We start from the raw sequence: 15,967 nt of genomic DNA, 5'->3' as shown, positions 1-15,967 counted from the left end.
TTTCCCCCCCTCGGCAGCGTGCGCCTCCGCGCCGGAGTCGCGGCGAGCGGGGAGGCCGCGGCCGCTCGCGCTCCCGCTGCCGCAGGGGCTCGCCGCGGTGCCGGCGGCGCGCGCAGGGGGAAGGCACCGGGTTCAGCTCCTTCTCCTCCCCGCCCGCCCCCGCCCGCCCGCTTCCCTCTCGCTGGACAGGCGCGCCCCGGGGGGGGACTGGGCACCGCCAAGGCGGGCTGCTCCTGCCCGCCTGCCTTGCTCCCTGCACACCTCCGCCTCCATCCGCCCATCCGTCCCCGGGGGTGAGCCTTTGAGTGAGTCACCAGCGAGAGCGAGAGGCTGCTGCCGCCTCACTAACTTAGCAGGGGTGCTCATGTGGGGCCTTGAGAAATATTAACCCGGCGGTATACGATCAGCGTTACCTGTCTCTCTCTCTCTCTCTTTTTTTTTTTTTAAATTAATCGCTTCAGGGTGAGAGGAGGGAGGGGGCGGCTGGGGCGAAGTCGGGCCCGTGCTGCAGAAATCGCTGCTAACGAAGCCTCTGTCGGGGCAGTTGCGCGTTCTCGAGGCCGCGTGGGCTAGAGAGGAGCCGCGCGGCGCGAAGCGAAGCGCCAGCACCGCTGGGCTACGCGGCCACGAGCCTGGCGAAAGGCTTCCCCGTGCGGCGCCCGTCCACGCGGGACGGCCTGCTGCTGCCTGAGAGCAGCCGCTCTTAGGCCAAAGTGGCGGAACCGGGGTTGCTCCCGCTCGCAGCTAACAGCTTTTGCCGTGTTTCTCTCTCGCATCGCTTCTCTCGCGGCCTCTGTTATTATATCTGTTTGCCTTGCCCTGTTTGCTTGTAACTAACTCTGGGGATGTTTCTAGAGCTTTTTATTGTAAATGGGAATTGTGCACCTAGGGTCAGGCTTTGGCCTAGGGTATGCCGCGTGCTGCTGAGCGTTCATTTCTTCCTGTRTCTCTGATGCTGTGAAATGGCAGTAGTTCTTAATTTTTCTCTGGAGGAGGTGGATTTTATTTATTTTGTAAAAGGAGGCATGGCAGTTTATCGATAGAAGTCTTGTGATAGTATATAAGCTTAAAGAAAATATTGGTAAATGTTTAAAAACCTAGGGATAACTGCTAGTCTAGAAGAATACTTCTCTTTGTAGACTTTCAGTGGTTTTGATTAGCATTTACTAACTATATTTTCCTATGTCCTATGTACAGCTCAACTGTTTATAAGTCCCTAGAAATTACATGAAAGAAGTCTTTGCGGTCTGTGAATGCAAAGCATAATGTACATGCAAAATATTTGTTCCCGTGTATGTGAAGGGGAGGTAAGAGCCTGATGTTGTGGACAACCAGCTTAGCTGTACGGCACTGGTATTAATGATTTATTGTGACATGGCACGTTTCCTAAGAGTGAATCTGTGCAAACGTTTGCGGTTGAATTGGTGAGATGCTTACATTTTTTTCCAGAAGTCTTTGAACCAACTCTCACATCGTTCTTTCTTGGAACAGGCCTTCTCTCTTTCCTTCAGACTTAAGGCACTGCCTAAGTACAGTGCTAGCTAACTTGGCAGGGTGCAATGCACCCTCGCTCCTTCCATTTTTACATATTTTTCTTTATTATTGGATAGATCCAAATGCTATGGAAGGCCATGTCATTCCTTCTGTTAACTTTGGTGGATTTTGGGTTGGCTCAAACTTGCATGTTACTAATATGCAAATCGGAATTTATTTTCTTCTGGTGCTTTTTTGTCCTGTATATTGGTGCTGTGTAGATGGGCATGCTGACGCTACAAGCAGCGTTTCCAATTGCAACAGCATTTATCTGTGGTTTTCTGAAAGCCTCGTCTCTGTGAATCTATGACCACGCAAGGATGTTAGGTTTAATTTAGATAAAGGAACTCCTAGCCCTGATGATTCTGGAGAAAGTCTTGAGGTTTAACTAGAATACACGAAAAAGGCAGAAGGAAGAACTCCAAAGCCATGTTTAACACTGTTCAGTGGCCTTTGGTTCATGCAAACTTAGAGTATTTGCTAAGCCTCTGAGTAACCAACTGAATGACTCTCCTGGGCTTAATTTTGTATAATATAGAATGTAGCTGTCTGAAATTTGATTAGTGAATTAGTAACTTGTCAGCATAAGCAAGCTATAATTTAGTAAGCTACATGTGTTTTAAGAATTGTTTACATATAACACTCTAGAGCAACACTGAATGTTGATCATGTTATTGCCATCCTAATGTGATGCCCTCAAGCAGTGAGACCCGCTAGACAGGTGCAAGGGTGCTTTCAAGGCATGAGACCAAACCCAAACAGTGTGATTATCCCATAGAAATTAATTGAGTTGACTCTCTTGTGACTGTGAAAAATCCAAATACTTTGAAATATGAAGTAGGTAAAGAAAAGGAAACTAATTAGGCCTATGTTCTCATGCCACCAGGCAGCAGTGACTCAAGTATGAGCTTATGGGAGCTGATCAGAAAACTGCCTGTCAAAGGTACCAGAGCCAATATCGATTAGGTCTGCATTTTGTATTTCAAAAATTGGCATTAATAGTGCTACAAGTAATCACTATTATTTTGAAATTATCTTTTCAAGTGCTCATTTGTAAGGTAAGGCAGAATAACTTTCGATTTATAAATAATCTTTGGCTTTTCTTACCCTTCTATTTTGCATACATTTGCAGTATTACATTTGATGACAGTCAAAAAGTCACAGAGTTAGCTGAAAAGTTTATAGTTCAAACAGCTCTTCAAGCTGTCATAAAAGAAGTAATGGTAACGGTAAAAAGAGGCCAATACTTTGTATGGAAGGGACCATTTTCTGAAGCATCTAGGTATTGGCCTAACTCTTTGGAGCTGTGTATTGGGAATGTTTATGATTGACGTGGGAGTCATTAGCCAATGTTAAATGCTTTTAAAAATTGTGTGCTTAAAAATGAGGAAAAATATGTGTTTTCAGGAAGCAGAGCATATTTTAGTAGAAATCTAACAGACCTCATTTGTGATTGTGAGATCTCTGAAGGGTTTGGTGTCCTGAATGTTGCTGAATTACTATTAAGCTTGATTATTTTAAATGGTTGTAATTTATATTAGCAACTAAAACCTGTTAGGCCAGAGGTTTTCACTGTGCTGGGTGTTGTGCAAATAAGTAACAATGGAGGTAGACATTTTCTGCTGTAGGGAATTTTGATTTGTGATGGCAAGCAGTGGTTTCAGAAAGGACAGGAACAGTTCTTTAACGATAAAAATAGGAAAAATCCTTTATAGTCTCCAAATCCTCTCCATAGTCTGGGACAAAGTATGAAAATCCTGATAGAGCAGTTTTCAACTAGGTTCTGAGTGGAACTATATTATGAAAGGCTTTCGGCTGTGTTTCAAGTGGTGGACTAAAGACAGCMCACGGTGATGCGGAAGGAAGAGAATTACTGTGATGGGCTGGGAATATGAGGTTTAGTAGTACCATCTTGAAAGGCATTGAGCAGGTGGGGGTAGGTTCAGGAGAATTCTAGAAAGAGAAATAACACACAGGAAAGAATAACTTAAAGCTAAAGGTAAGAAAGGAATAATTTGGTTACGCTTTACAGGGAACGCAACTGTAGTGAAACCTCAAATTTTGAGTTACTCTAGATGGAACTAAAGGAAGATGGGAAGCATAATGATTAATGGATTTGCATGTTGACAAACACTCAATATTTTGCTTTTTCTGAATAGTAAAAACATTCATACACAAGCATGCAGGTGTCAAGTTAGTTCTACAAGTAAGTTAGGGGTTGGCTTTTGCTCATCTTTACATGCCAGAGTCATATGTATGAGTTCCAAAAGATTTGAAGCTAACTTCTATCATTAGAGTTGCAGGCACACCTCGAATTTGCTTCACTGAAAATTGTCAGTGGTTACATCAGGAAAAATACGGCTGATAAATTGCATGCCTATACAATTACTAAATAATTGGTAAGGAAGATTCAGAATACTACCAGAATAATGCATTTTTAAAGATAATTTGTAGTCCAAACAAGGTTATGGCTACAGTACCCGGATTCAGGAACCTATGGAACCTTTGTTGTTTTTTACAGGATATTTGGTCTTTACACTGTTTTATTAAAGCATACTTAGGAATGAAAAAAAAGTCATTGGTGCTTAATTTGCAGTGCCTTTAACTGCCAAAAGTGGCATGGAGTTCTGCAAGAAGTGCTGCGCATCCTGCTGAGAGGGAGACGGGCGCACGCATTAGATTCACTTTCCCTGCTTTCTTGCTAAAAATTCACTTCTGGGGAAGGACAGAGCTCTGATTAGAGTTCAGTTAGAAATTGTACAAGATATGTTTGCAAACATATCCAGATGGGGAGACATACCTCCCGTGTAAGATTATGCTGCATGTTTCTCAATCTCAAATAAAGTAGTTAATCTGTGTATTAATACTCTTTCAGTAGAGTAGTCCAGACCATTCTGTTGTCTGTTCCAGAAGAGGCTTAAATAAGTGTCATGTCAGGTCGTCAGGGGTGGACAAATAATAACTTGCAATATGGTTTAATCGCTCTTTTAAGTGAACGTTAGTTTCACTCTCTTCATTTCTAGACGTGCATGTTTCTTCTGTAATTTCTAAATGGGAACGAATTGACTGAGTTGCCTTATAAATGGAAAGGGGGAAAATGATATTCCAAGTACGTTTAGTTCCAGCACAGAGTGTCATGGTTAAAGATGAGGTGCTGATTTGTCTGGGTGGTGATTGAAGTTTGGCTGTGAATTGACAGCTATAAGATGAGGATTTCTTTCTGTTACTTGCTTTCGGATATAACTACCGTAAGAATCTAGAGCATCGGGTAATAAAAAGAAGCAGCAATAGCAGATGTAATGTGTTCTCCTTAGCAAGACTAGTGCATGCATTCCACTTTGTGATACTTTGTTAATTAAATCAGAAATGAAAGAAAGCTCGGATTGCATCCCCAGCTTTGAACAATATCATTGTACGCAGACCTGATGCAGATGTATCACTGCCTGCCCACAGATTGCTTCTAATGCTGGACTCTCTCTGGCTGTTCCTTGAAAGCCTGTTCCTTTGCTTTATCTCCTTGCCTTTTCAGAGGCCAAATTTAGGGAATTCATCTTATTGCCTGTAAGCAGAACTATTTCTTGTGTTACAGAGGAAGCTAATAGTTACTGTGCAGCCCTGGACAGCTTAGAGGCTGATAAAGGGGTTGTATTATGTATTTTGAATCATTCATCCATTGTAAAACCTAGGTCATCCTTGCCTGAGACTTTTCACTCCAGCATGTTTCTAGTTCTAGCCTGCTTGTATAACTCAGGAGAACTTAAGGACTTAATAGTTAGTATTTGCATTTTCAGTTATTCCATGATCCTGGGAGAGCAGATGATCAATGAAATAATATATGTATTCCAGTATTTGGAATGCAGTATTTATTTATTTTTATTTATTTTTATTTTTTAACATCTCCAACCTTAGAAGACTGTTTTTGCACTCTCTGGTGTGCTGCTCGGCTCATGCATTCAGTAAAATACTTGGGGGTAACAGTCTGGTTAACTTGATTGCTGTGAAGTACGGGGTGTGAAAACAAAAACATTAATTTCAATGTTGTATTAATTCATAATCATCTTGGCATTCATTTCCTTCCTTCCTGTTTTGCTTGGGTTTACAGAGATGAAAATATGTCAGTCTGTAACTCTTTGCATGGTCTCAGGTTATATGCAAAATGCATTTGTGAAAGGCAAGGAAAGACTGATGCAGTATCCACATTAGATGTAGGTTAGCTGAGTTAATTTGTCACAAGAGTAAATTCTACAATAATGTATTTAATATAGGAATATGTGCAGGAATGCTGCCTTTTTTTTTTCCCCTCAGTAATTCTACACCTTCTCTAGCCTATACCAGAGATATACCAGTTAAAATTTATAAAGTCTCAAGAAAAATCAGAGAAGTTAAAGACCTATGTGACTTGATTCAGCAAACACTTTGAAAGCATTGAAAACAAATGCATTTGCTGACTGTAATTATGCCCAGTTTTACTCAAAACTCTGTTAAACCTTTGTGGTTCAAATTTGTCTCTTGTGAGAACACAATTTCATTTTCAACTGACTCAGTTTAGGCTTAGGGCCATTCAGTTTTTGCAGAGCTGGAGCTGCAGTAATATAAATGTTTGCTCTACCTGATTGAGTTTAGATTAATAAATTAACAGATCTAGTGGAGGACTTTTTGTGTAATGAGTCTTTGAATTCACCCTTCTCTTAAATCCTCAGGGCAGAATTTGGCAACAGCGGTCGGTGAATGTATTTGGGCAGTATTTCAAAATAAAAGATGAAGGTGTTGGCCGTGACCTTTTTGAAGACTGCCTATGTACGTCATCAAATACTAGGAAATAGCACAGATTTGGTACTCTGCAAAATACAGTGTTAAATTCAAGTTTTAGGAGCAGTAGTATTATACGTATAGCTCATTGATGAAACAACAGTAAGTAGGAGTTAGTAGTGCTGGGGGACTTCAGAGGGGGGCTGCGGTTACACAGGATGGCTATAAACGGCAAGTCTGAGTATCTCACCTCGGTGAAAAGGATGGACCTAAACTTGATAAGGAAGGACTTGGAATTTGTTTCCTTCGACTGAAACTATTTTTTATTCTGCTGGCCTATAGGGGACAAGTATTATTTTCTAATATGACAGTTTAATGTCAAAGACATTGAGATTACAGTAGATTCTTTTAAAAGTTTATTTGCATTAATGATTTTTAATACATATATAAAAATTTTAATATATATTTTTAATTATACATTTGATTGCAATATTTTACTTTTGGGAAAAGAGTTTGTAAAAGCCGGACGTATTTAGATAGGACCTCATAATTACTAGTTCCAAATAGTGTTAATCAGATGTTATCTTCTCCTTGCTAGAGTTCGTGATTAAAATAAGGCATGCTGAAATAATCTGTGACCTAATCTGAACATCTGAATTCATTTTGCAGAATATGGCAAACAGCTGCATTTCAGTTTGGAGCAAAAACAAATATAGTATATTGACCCGTTGAAGATTACAGTAGGCTTTTCAATTCCATGTTAGCTGTACTTATTGAAGAAAATTGATTTGAGAGTGCTTCTGCTTTCGAATAGCCTTTTTTTTTTTTTTTTTTTTTTAGTGTCCGGAAGAAAGGAAATAGAACATACGGATGATGGGACTTTGATGTGTAAAGAAGTTAATTATCTAAACCATCAAACAAAATGTGGGCTGTGGAAGTAATTATTCTAAGGGGTCTGACGAAGCCTGACAAGCTGTTGGTTTTTTATGTCAAGAAGAGGCTGTACACCTGCTTGATTTGAAAGTTAAATCGTTTGGTTGCAGGAGGAAGAGCAGAGTTTAAGTGAACCAGTAGCTGATAAGCTTTCAGCTCTCAAACCTACTGGTGCTTGTGCAGATGTACAGACCTTCTGGATGCTTAGTGAGGCTGCTCTCGTGCATTCGGAGGACAGGAACCTTAAGAAGTACTTGCTCTAAACCACTCCAGACTTGCTCCGAACAAGGCACTCGTGAATCATAACCATTACGTTGAGTTGGAAGCTCTGCAGAACTGTGGCTCGATTCTCAGTTCACGAGATTGCCTCTTAACTCAGTGGGCCAGAAGCACGTGGACAAAGCAAAATGTCTGCCTTGGATATTTAAATAAAATAACCACGTGCTTTAGATGATGCAGTTAGTTTAAAAAAAATAAAATAAAAAAGAAATCTTGAGTCTTTATGTACTATTTAACCTTTGAACCCTTAAGACACATATGAATGACATGTTTCAAGAATTTTTGTTCTGCAGCCATTTTAGAAAGTATAAGCTGAGATGTTCACCTAATTGCTTTCTCTAGGGTCTGGGTAAAATATCAGATATTCCAACTTACCCGTTCTGCACCATAGGAGCTGGTTGGTAAAGACTGAAGGGTCTAATTGCAAGAGCATGATACATATTTGGGACCTTATTGTTTGTGTAATGAAATATTGATTGCCAAACGATAAACCCAAATAATCAAAAATCAAACTATGTGGTCTAGGTTCTGCAGATGTTTAAAGGCATGTAGTCTTAATTATACGTACAGATCCAATGAAGTTAATGGGAGTACTGATGATTACAATTAATGCAGGGGGGAAAAAAGAAAAGAAAAATGAGGGTGTTGTGGGAGTTTGCCTGACAGAAGAATTTTCTTGTCTGAAGCTTCTGCATAAAAATTTCCATGGTTTTAAATAACGCTTTAAGACACTGCTTAGTCCTATAGAATTTACAGTGTACTGATATTTATTTAAGAATATTGACGCTTATGGTACTAGCTATAAATAGCTGCTTAAATGGATCATGATTAGTCTCAATCAAATAATGAACAGTAAAATATGCAAAACCCATAGACTAAGTATAAATTTCCAAATCTTTGGACTCTTCATGGTACGTGGTTCAATCACAGCTTCCCTGTCACTCCCTTTGATGTGCACGTAGAACTTTCCTAGGAATACGCTGTCAGCTTCCTCCACGTTATAGATGTATTTTTTACCTTTTTTTTTTTTTAAAACTCACTAATTTGACTGTTTAGATTATATGACTCTTTGGTAACTGCTGATTATGGCAAGATCCTGCCAACACTTAAGTCTGGTGTGTAACTATTCATGTGATTAAAATCAGACTTCAGTGGGAGTAAACATGTGATTAAAGTTACACATGTGCATAAGTGCTTGCAGGATGGGGACCTAAATTAGAATCTGCCTGAAGATAAACAGAAGTCTGGTAAAATCTACTTGAAAGCGTTTAAAAAAAAAAAAAAAAGTAAACTTATATCTAAATGCATAAATTTTTTATTATTTTTGGTCCATCCATATGCTATTATATCATTAGCCTTTTAAAATACTAATTCTGTTGTTACTTTTTAAGAAGACCTTAGACTTTGTATTTAGAGTATTACAGGGTTTCTTAAAGCATAATATATGTGATTGACTGCAATGCTTGTAATAGCATTTGGTAAAAATCTGATTTTGTACTTCTAGATTTTTAGAAAAGAAATATATCTTAAATTTAAAATTTTAAAGTGGAAAAAGATAATATCTCTGTAGAGATCTTACTGAAAACAGATCATATTAACATCTGCTTTTCATTATCATTACTACTGGTGCTGCTAATAGTACAAGAATTGAGCAGTATAACTGAACATTTACTAGTGCGTAGCGAACCAGATAGAAGAGGAAGAAATGTAATGGGAATATATTCTGTTTATCAGGTGACTTGCATGGTGTGTGCAGCTCTTTGTTAAAAATTCCTTGAAGGGGAAAAACAAAATCTCCTATTTTATATGGAGAGAGTTTTCTGTAAATTGATAAACTTTGATTAGTCAGTCTTTTGGAAAATTATGATATTTTAAAAAATGAACTTATTCAAAGATAATTGACTTGCCTTTTATTAAAGGGGAAAAGGTATGTGAGTTAGATTAATACTTCGCAGAATAAGAGTAGAACTGTCCAGGGTTTGGTTTAGAATTTTTTATGCCTTTTCTATACAAAATTCTTAAAAAATATTTTATATAAAGATAGCACCTCTAGTCATGTAGGTATTATGATGATGTGCAGGTACCACTTCTTTGTTTATAACACATTTCCGTTTTAAAGACCTAAGAAAGACCTGGTATTTCTAAAAGAAATCTGATGATCTCAGTGTTCATGAAGGCATGATACATTTTAATTTGATTTTTCTAGAACTCTGTTTTATTCCTCTTGGCCTCAGTGATTTACTCGTGCTTGGGATACCCTAAGAATATAAGTGTGTGTTTCGGGTAGCAAGGTACTGGTGCCTGTGAATACCATATATATAAGAATAACGGTGATTTTTATCTTAATAGTTTTTCATTGGTGCTTTTAAGGTTATGGCCTTAGGAAGTTCTGTATGAAGCACAGAATTAGCCTTGGAATTTTTAAAGCACTTACACTTTTGTGAAGTGATGTGTAGTCATTACTGTTTTTCCATGTGTTCTCTTTAAAATGAAATATATTTGTAAGTGCTGTTGTTTCTCTGTTTACTCAGATGAGCAGCACTGTGGCTAGCCCGATGTCAACGGTTGCTTCTTCGAGCAGTGGAAGAGGCACAGGAAAATCAACAAGCTTTACACCTGAACTGCAAAGTATGATGTAAGTTATCTGCCCAAATACCTGGGAATCTCTGCATTAGAAAGTGACTATGGAGGTGATGGGGAAAGCAGAAGCAACCGATATTAGCAGTGGAACTGCTAGTGTTTTAATTCTGGTTTGGAAAACATTTAAAGGTGACTTAGATAAATAAAAAAACAGGTCTTGTAGTGATGCCCATGTTTGTCAGTCTTTCATCAAAGTAAGTTAAGTTTCGTATTGTCATATATGCTTATTTAAACGATATCTTGTATTGTCTTTCAATGCTGATACAGAAAGGAAGACTACTGAGATGATAATATTCATGATGAGATTAAGATATGGAACAGTTGAAAATAACTGGGATTTGGCTGATAGGAAGTGAAGTTGTTACAAAGACAAATTATTTGTTGTTTAAGTTAACGCTGTAATCTTAGAAACCCAATTAATTAGTCCTCCAAGCTGTGATATTAGAAAATTTTGTAGCTTACAACTTCTAAAATCTTGTAAGTTATRTAAACAGGTGGGTTTTGTCAGTCAGGAGGATTCCTTCTGTGAAGTCTTTATCTTGACTAGTAACCTGCTATACTGGGCTGGCTGCAAATCTTCATTTGATGGAAAGCAAACTATTTATCAGAAAGGTTGACCTGCCACTGTATGACACTCCCCCCCTCCCCCCCCCCTTTTGTATGGTACAAGACAAGACACCATGCTGAAAGGATGAAAGAAGAGCTCAAAGTAATGAGCTTGTTTTCCTGTGGATTGGTACTCCTGATTTATCAGGCATTTCAAAGAACATTTCAACCCACAGCTAAGGAATATCTAACCTCTAAACTTGCAGATAAAGAACTAGACTGTAGTGAGTCAGATCTAAATATGTGCATTTTTAAAAAATTAATGATTATGAATGTTACTTACTGGAGGGAAAGAGGATGCATGTTAGCTGCACATAAAAGGGAACTTTGCTTTATGAAATCTTGCAGAAATATCTTAAAGTATTTTTCCTGTGTGCATTTGTCAGAGTTGAAAATGAACTGAAGAAAGCTAGTCCCAGAATACCAAAACATAAATCCATTCTTTCAAAAGATAGTGGTAATCTTTGGCTCTTTTTGCTAAAGTCATAGCTCTGGAAGACTATTCAGGATGTCATTTAAGATAGGATGAGGTCAAGTAGGATGGACTTAACAGGGAATTAATTTTAGGCTACTGATCTTTACTTTGGCAAGATCCTTGAGAACACTAAATATTGAGGGGATTTGAGAGCTTCTTTTTACTGTGTTTCTTCGTATTTATTTATTTTTTAGTAAGTTGTACCTAAATCAAACTAGTTACAGCAGCCATCTTCTGACTATTAGATCTGTAACTGTATTTTAAAGACAGGGAAATTTTATTTATTGAAATTATGGGTGAATCCTGAGTGTTATCCTGATGCTTATCCTGATGCTATCCTTTTGGTCATTTTACGTTAGTAACTGTTGTTGAATATATATTCATTTGTGGGACTGTGATTTTTAATATACTGCCTTATACGAGTTAAAAAGTTTTAAATATTCTTATCTTAAATGTTCCACTCTTGTCCTTCCCCATTCCATGGTGTAGGAACTGGGGTTAATAGGAGGAAAGTTAAAGGTTTCTATATACTTTTTTTTTCTGCAGTTTTCTTCCATAAAGAGGTTAAAGTATCTGAAGCCTCCACAGATTAGAATTATTTACCTGGATAAGCATTGCATTGCATTTGGCTTTTTAATGTAATGGAAATACTTAAAGTTTTAGTATTACTGTGACACACTAGAGAAATCAAGCAGATATTCCCTTTTCGAACTTTGGTGGTTGTGAAGGATTCATTCAGAAGGTAAGAGATGGTTTGGGTCACTTCAGGCTACGTTTGGACTGTTTTTTTTTGTCAGTTATGGACATGACTGTGATATATAAGAATGATTTAAACCTTTTTCATGTCTTGTGCCATCCTTCCCCTCTCTCACACGCTCAGCCTGTTCTTAACAGTCTCCTCTGGTCACTTGCTGCCGCTTTTAGGAGATGTGGAATTTGGGATGCTGATTAAATGATGGTGAGAATAATGACGTATTACTCATTTTATCATATGTTGTAGACTCACCTTCACTGTCATGTAATGTTTTCTGATGCATAGTGCCCATATAGCAATTTAGATAAAAGGAATTCCCTAACTCGTTGTAGAATTTATTGGCGGTCCCTGTTTAAAAGTGAAAGAGAGAACTTGTTAAATGCGCTTAAGGTTTTGTGAGAGTATTGTAGGTGGAGCATGTGATACATTCCACTAGTATTTTTCAGTATAATGTAAATGAGATAATGATCTATTTCCTGTGCACTGAATCGTCTAAAGTAGATGAGTACATTTTTTGTTACAAATCAAATGATTTTCTGTATAGAGTTCCTTTTCAGATAGAAAACGTTAGTTCCCTCTACCAACAGAATTCTATTTATTTATTGTTCACATCTATTATAGTCATCTACACTGAAAAACATGTGATGTTCTTTGGGGAGAACATGCAACTGTGCTTTAAAAAAAAAAAAAAAAAAGAAAAGAAAAAGCACAGACATGAGGTTTAGTAGTTAAAGAAGCCTATGCATCTCTTCAATATCTGAGGAGCCTGAATTTTATTCAGCTGTGCACTTCCTGATAAGTATTTTGAAACTACCCTCCCCGCCAGTATACACATGGTTCTGTCAGAATGTAAAAGTTATTGTTGGCCATATAAATGGAAGAAATGGACATTTTCCTCTTGCTTTAGACCTGCAGTTATACTTTGAATGCTATACAAACAGCTCTTCTGTGTTTTAGAATAATATTTTTCACAAGCAGTTTCATTGAACTAGTAAGGACTGAAGAATTTCCTTGAATGTAATGCGCACATTGAAAATTAAATTTTATTGTTTGCTGGAAAAAAAGAATTTTTAAATGATAAAGAGCTACCACGTGGAGAAAAAATGACAGCTGTTTCTTTTGGCCTGTACAGCAAAATGAAGTTACCGCTTTAAATGAACTTTCCAGTCTGTGACAGAAGCTGACACTTTTTTTTTTTTTTTTTTATAAACTGCATAATATAGGAAGTTACAGATTCTCCCTTTTAAGCAGTTCATAACAATTCCATGCTGGCATCTTAAGAACCTGGGAAATACTGAAGGCTGGAGGAATACAGTGCAAAAAAGGTGACATATTTCTTAAAGAAAATAGGGACTATCTCTGCATACTGTGTTGCTGTGAGGTAGAGTACTATTTGGACCTATTTTGGACAGTCTATATGGAGTAGTTTTAACAGTAACTTGTCCTGCCCGTTAAGAAACGTGTGCAGTAAGGAGATGAATTTTTGAGAAATAAGTCATACAGGAACATTTGACCTTAATCTAGAATGGCCTTTGGTGGTCATTGCTGATATTAAAAAATATCCTGTTGGATTTTAGGGACTTAAAAGGAACAAGGAAGTTAAAGAAACAATCTTTCTGAAGTAGAATATCAAATTGTGGTATAACCCAGCAGTGAGATCTGGAAGTTTGTGGGTAAGAGTGCCTCCCGCTTTGAAGGTGGTATCTTTTATTAGATTGCAGCATGCAGCATTCATGTGTTGAGTCAGTGTTTGATTTACCAGGATGCTTAAATTTATGTGTAATGTTAAACTTGTGAGTAACCCCATTTAAGGTGATGAAATTATTCATATGCTGCATATATTATATACCTATTTTTTGAACCAAGCATTAGGGATTGAGCTGACTTCTTTGGGGGTTTTTATGATATGCTTGCAAATATTTTTCTGATGTATTTGAAAAGGCAGCAAATGTACAGGTGTTTTGAACATGAAATCACAGAATACTGCAGAAAAGTTATTTTAAAATGCGTAGAAATCTTTCTTATAATATGCTTAGCTGCTTTTTTTTTTTTTTTTTTTCAAATTACCAATAAAACAGTTCTGGTTTTGCATTGATGCTTACCACTGCTTACATTTGGAGAAATTTTAGCATTTGTTGGAAGTAATTCCATTCTGTATGATGTGTAATGCCTACATAAATAGTTCTAGGTATAGCTGGTGATAGTACTTAGTATGCTGTTTATTTTTAGAGGAGTACAGAGGTAAGTAAAATAATATAGCAGACTGTCACAGGCCTCACAAACATCAATTTATGGTGCACTATATTTTACATTGATATGTTTGACTTTCAATTGTTAAGACTTTGAAATAATTTAATATTCATATAATCATTTAAAAGAACATAATGATATGTAGATTTTGCTTTGATTCACACGTCCTTTATTTCTATTTGTGTATATTATTACATAACCATCAAACTTATAATAGTGGTTGTTAATTTGAAAAAGGTTTTCAGCACGTCTAGTGCCTTTTGCTGAGGTTTGTTTTACATAATTTCATTTGGCTGATCTACAACCTGTTTCTAAATTAAATCCTAACCTTAGGTCAGTTGCACTTATGTTATAGTTCTGTCCAGGAGATTCACAACCATGATGATTTCACAGTAGCAGTCAAAATTCGTAATGTGGTTCAAGTAATCTGTGTTGTACTTTAAGTACTACTATAAGTATGATTTACTGGAAACCATAAGGTTCTAAACACTTTTATTGAACAATTTCAGAGGAAGAGAGATTTTTTTCCCCTTAATAAAATGTCTTGATTATCTAAGCTTTTTCTTAACTAATTACAAAAATGCAAAATACTGATTATTGTGACCCTTTTGATCTAAGTTATTTCAGAAGTTATTGATTCTGTATTCTTTTCTCAAAAAAAAAAAAAAAAAAAAAAAAAAAAAAAAAAAAAAAAAAGTAAAAATTTTCCAATGGCAAGTATATACTTGAAACTATTTTGCATATAGCAATGCATCTCAGTCGCCTACAACTCTGATTCTGCAGATGACCCGGTGTTTAGCTTTGCGTGTTTCAGTAATTTTATGACAACTAAAAAATTGTAGGATTGGGCTCTAAATTCATGATAAGTCTTTGAATTATGTGAATAAAGTACTAATTATTTATTCTTTAGTGTTGAAGAATCTGTTTTCATGTCTACTGTGTTTTTTGTGCCACAACATGCTGATTCCTAGGTGGGCAATGGTGGGCAATATTACTACAATAATGCAAGCTGGTTGAAAGTGCTGTTCTTTTCATGAATTCTGCATTTTTTTCTCAGATTTGTCTTTTTTTGTGTCTCATCTATTTTTTTTGATCTTCTTCAACCAAATATTTGGCCTGAAAAAAATTTTTTTGTCAACCAAAACATGTTTGCTTTGTAACAGGCTTTTTAAGTGAAAGGTTGAAAATGTAGTTCTTTGAAAAACTACTTTCCATAATAGAATATGTCTTATTTTCCCTTAACTGCTTAGTCGGAACCATTTGTTTTTATAGGGACTACTGTAAATGGATATATTTATCAGGACTAGATCTTCTTCTGATTGCTTGTGTTTGAAGAAGGAGTTTTGTCATCAAAGACTGCACTAGTTTGCTCGTTGGCTAATTGTGTGGCTGCTTATAGTCTTGCTTGGGAAGATCTGGATATAAATTTTGTATAAGCTGTAACTCCTGTCTTTGCTTATATTACAAATTGGCTTTAATGCAGAGCAAGGTGCAGATATGTGAGGAGCTGATTTTATTTGTTGTTCCTCTGGCCCCAGCCCACATCTTACAGATTATCTGTGTGGGTTCACGAGTGTGCCGTTTAAAGCCTTTCGGAAGTCAGTGGAGTTGTGTTGCCGTGCGGGGAAGTAGCTGCAAGGATGCAGTTATGGGAAGAGAACCTTAAATATCTGCTCAAATGGGATGCTTTTCTGATGTCAACATTTTCTAAAAATACATAATTCAAGCGTACTTGCTGTAGTTGCCAT

General features: G+C 37.1%; 1 protein-coding gene across 2 annotated transcripts in view; it reads left to right on the top strand.

Annotated features, from left to right (window-relative positions):
• Nucleotides 1-124: 124 nt before the first annotated feature.
• Nucleotides 125-15,967, top strand: part of SUPT3H (SPT3 homolog, SAGA and STAGA complex component) — a 284,473-nt gene continuing 268,630 nt past the window's right edge. For both annotated transcript variants that reach the window (XM_026059416.1, XM_026059415.1), the window contains exons 1-2: nt 125-305; nt 10,026-10,129. In XM_026059416.1, coding sequence (XP_025915201.1) covers nt 10,026-10,129 — 104 coding nt within the window. In that variant the 5' untranslated portion in view covers nt 125-305. The remainder of the gene's footprint in view (nt 306-10,025; nt 10,130-15,967) is intronic.

Source organism: Apteryx rowi, unplaced genomic scaffold (genome assembly GCF_003343035.1).
Source record: "Apteryx rowi isolate R43461 unplaced genomic scaffold, aptRow1 scaffold_157, whole genome shotgun sequence".
NCBI lineage: Eukaryota > Metazoa > Chordata > Aves > Apterygiformes > Apterygidae > Apteryx > Apteryx rowi.
This window is presented reverse-complemented; position numbering and strand designations above follow the sequence as displayed.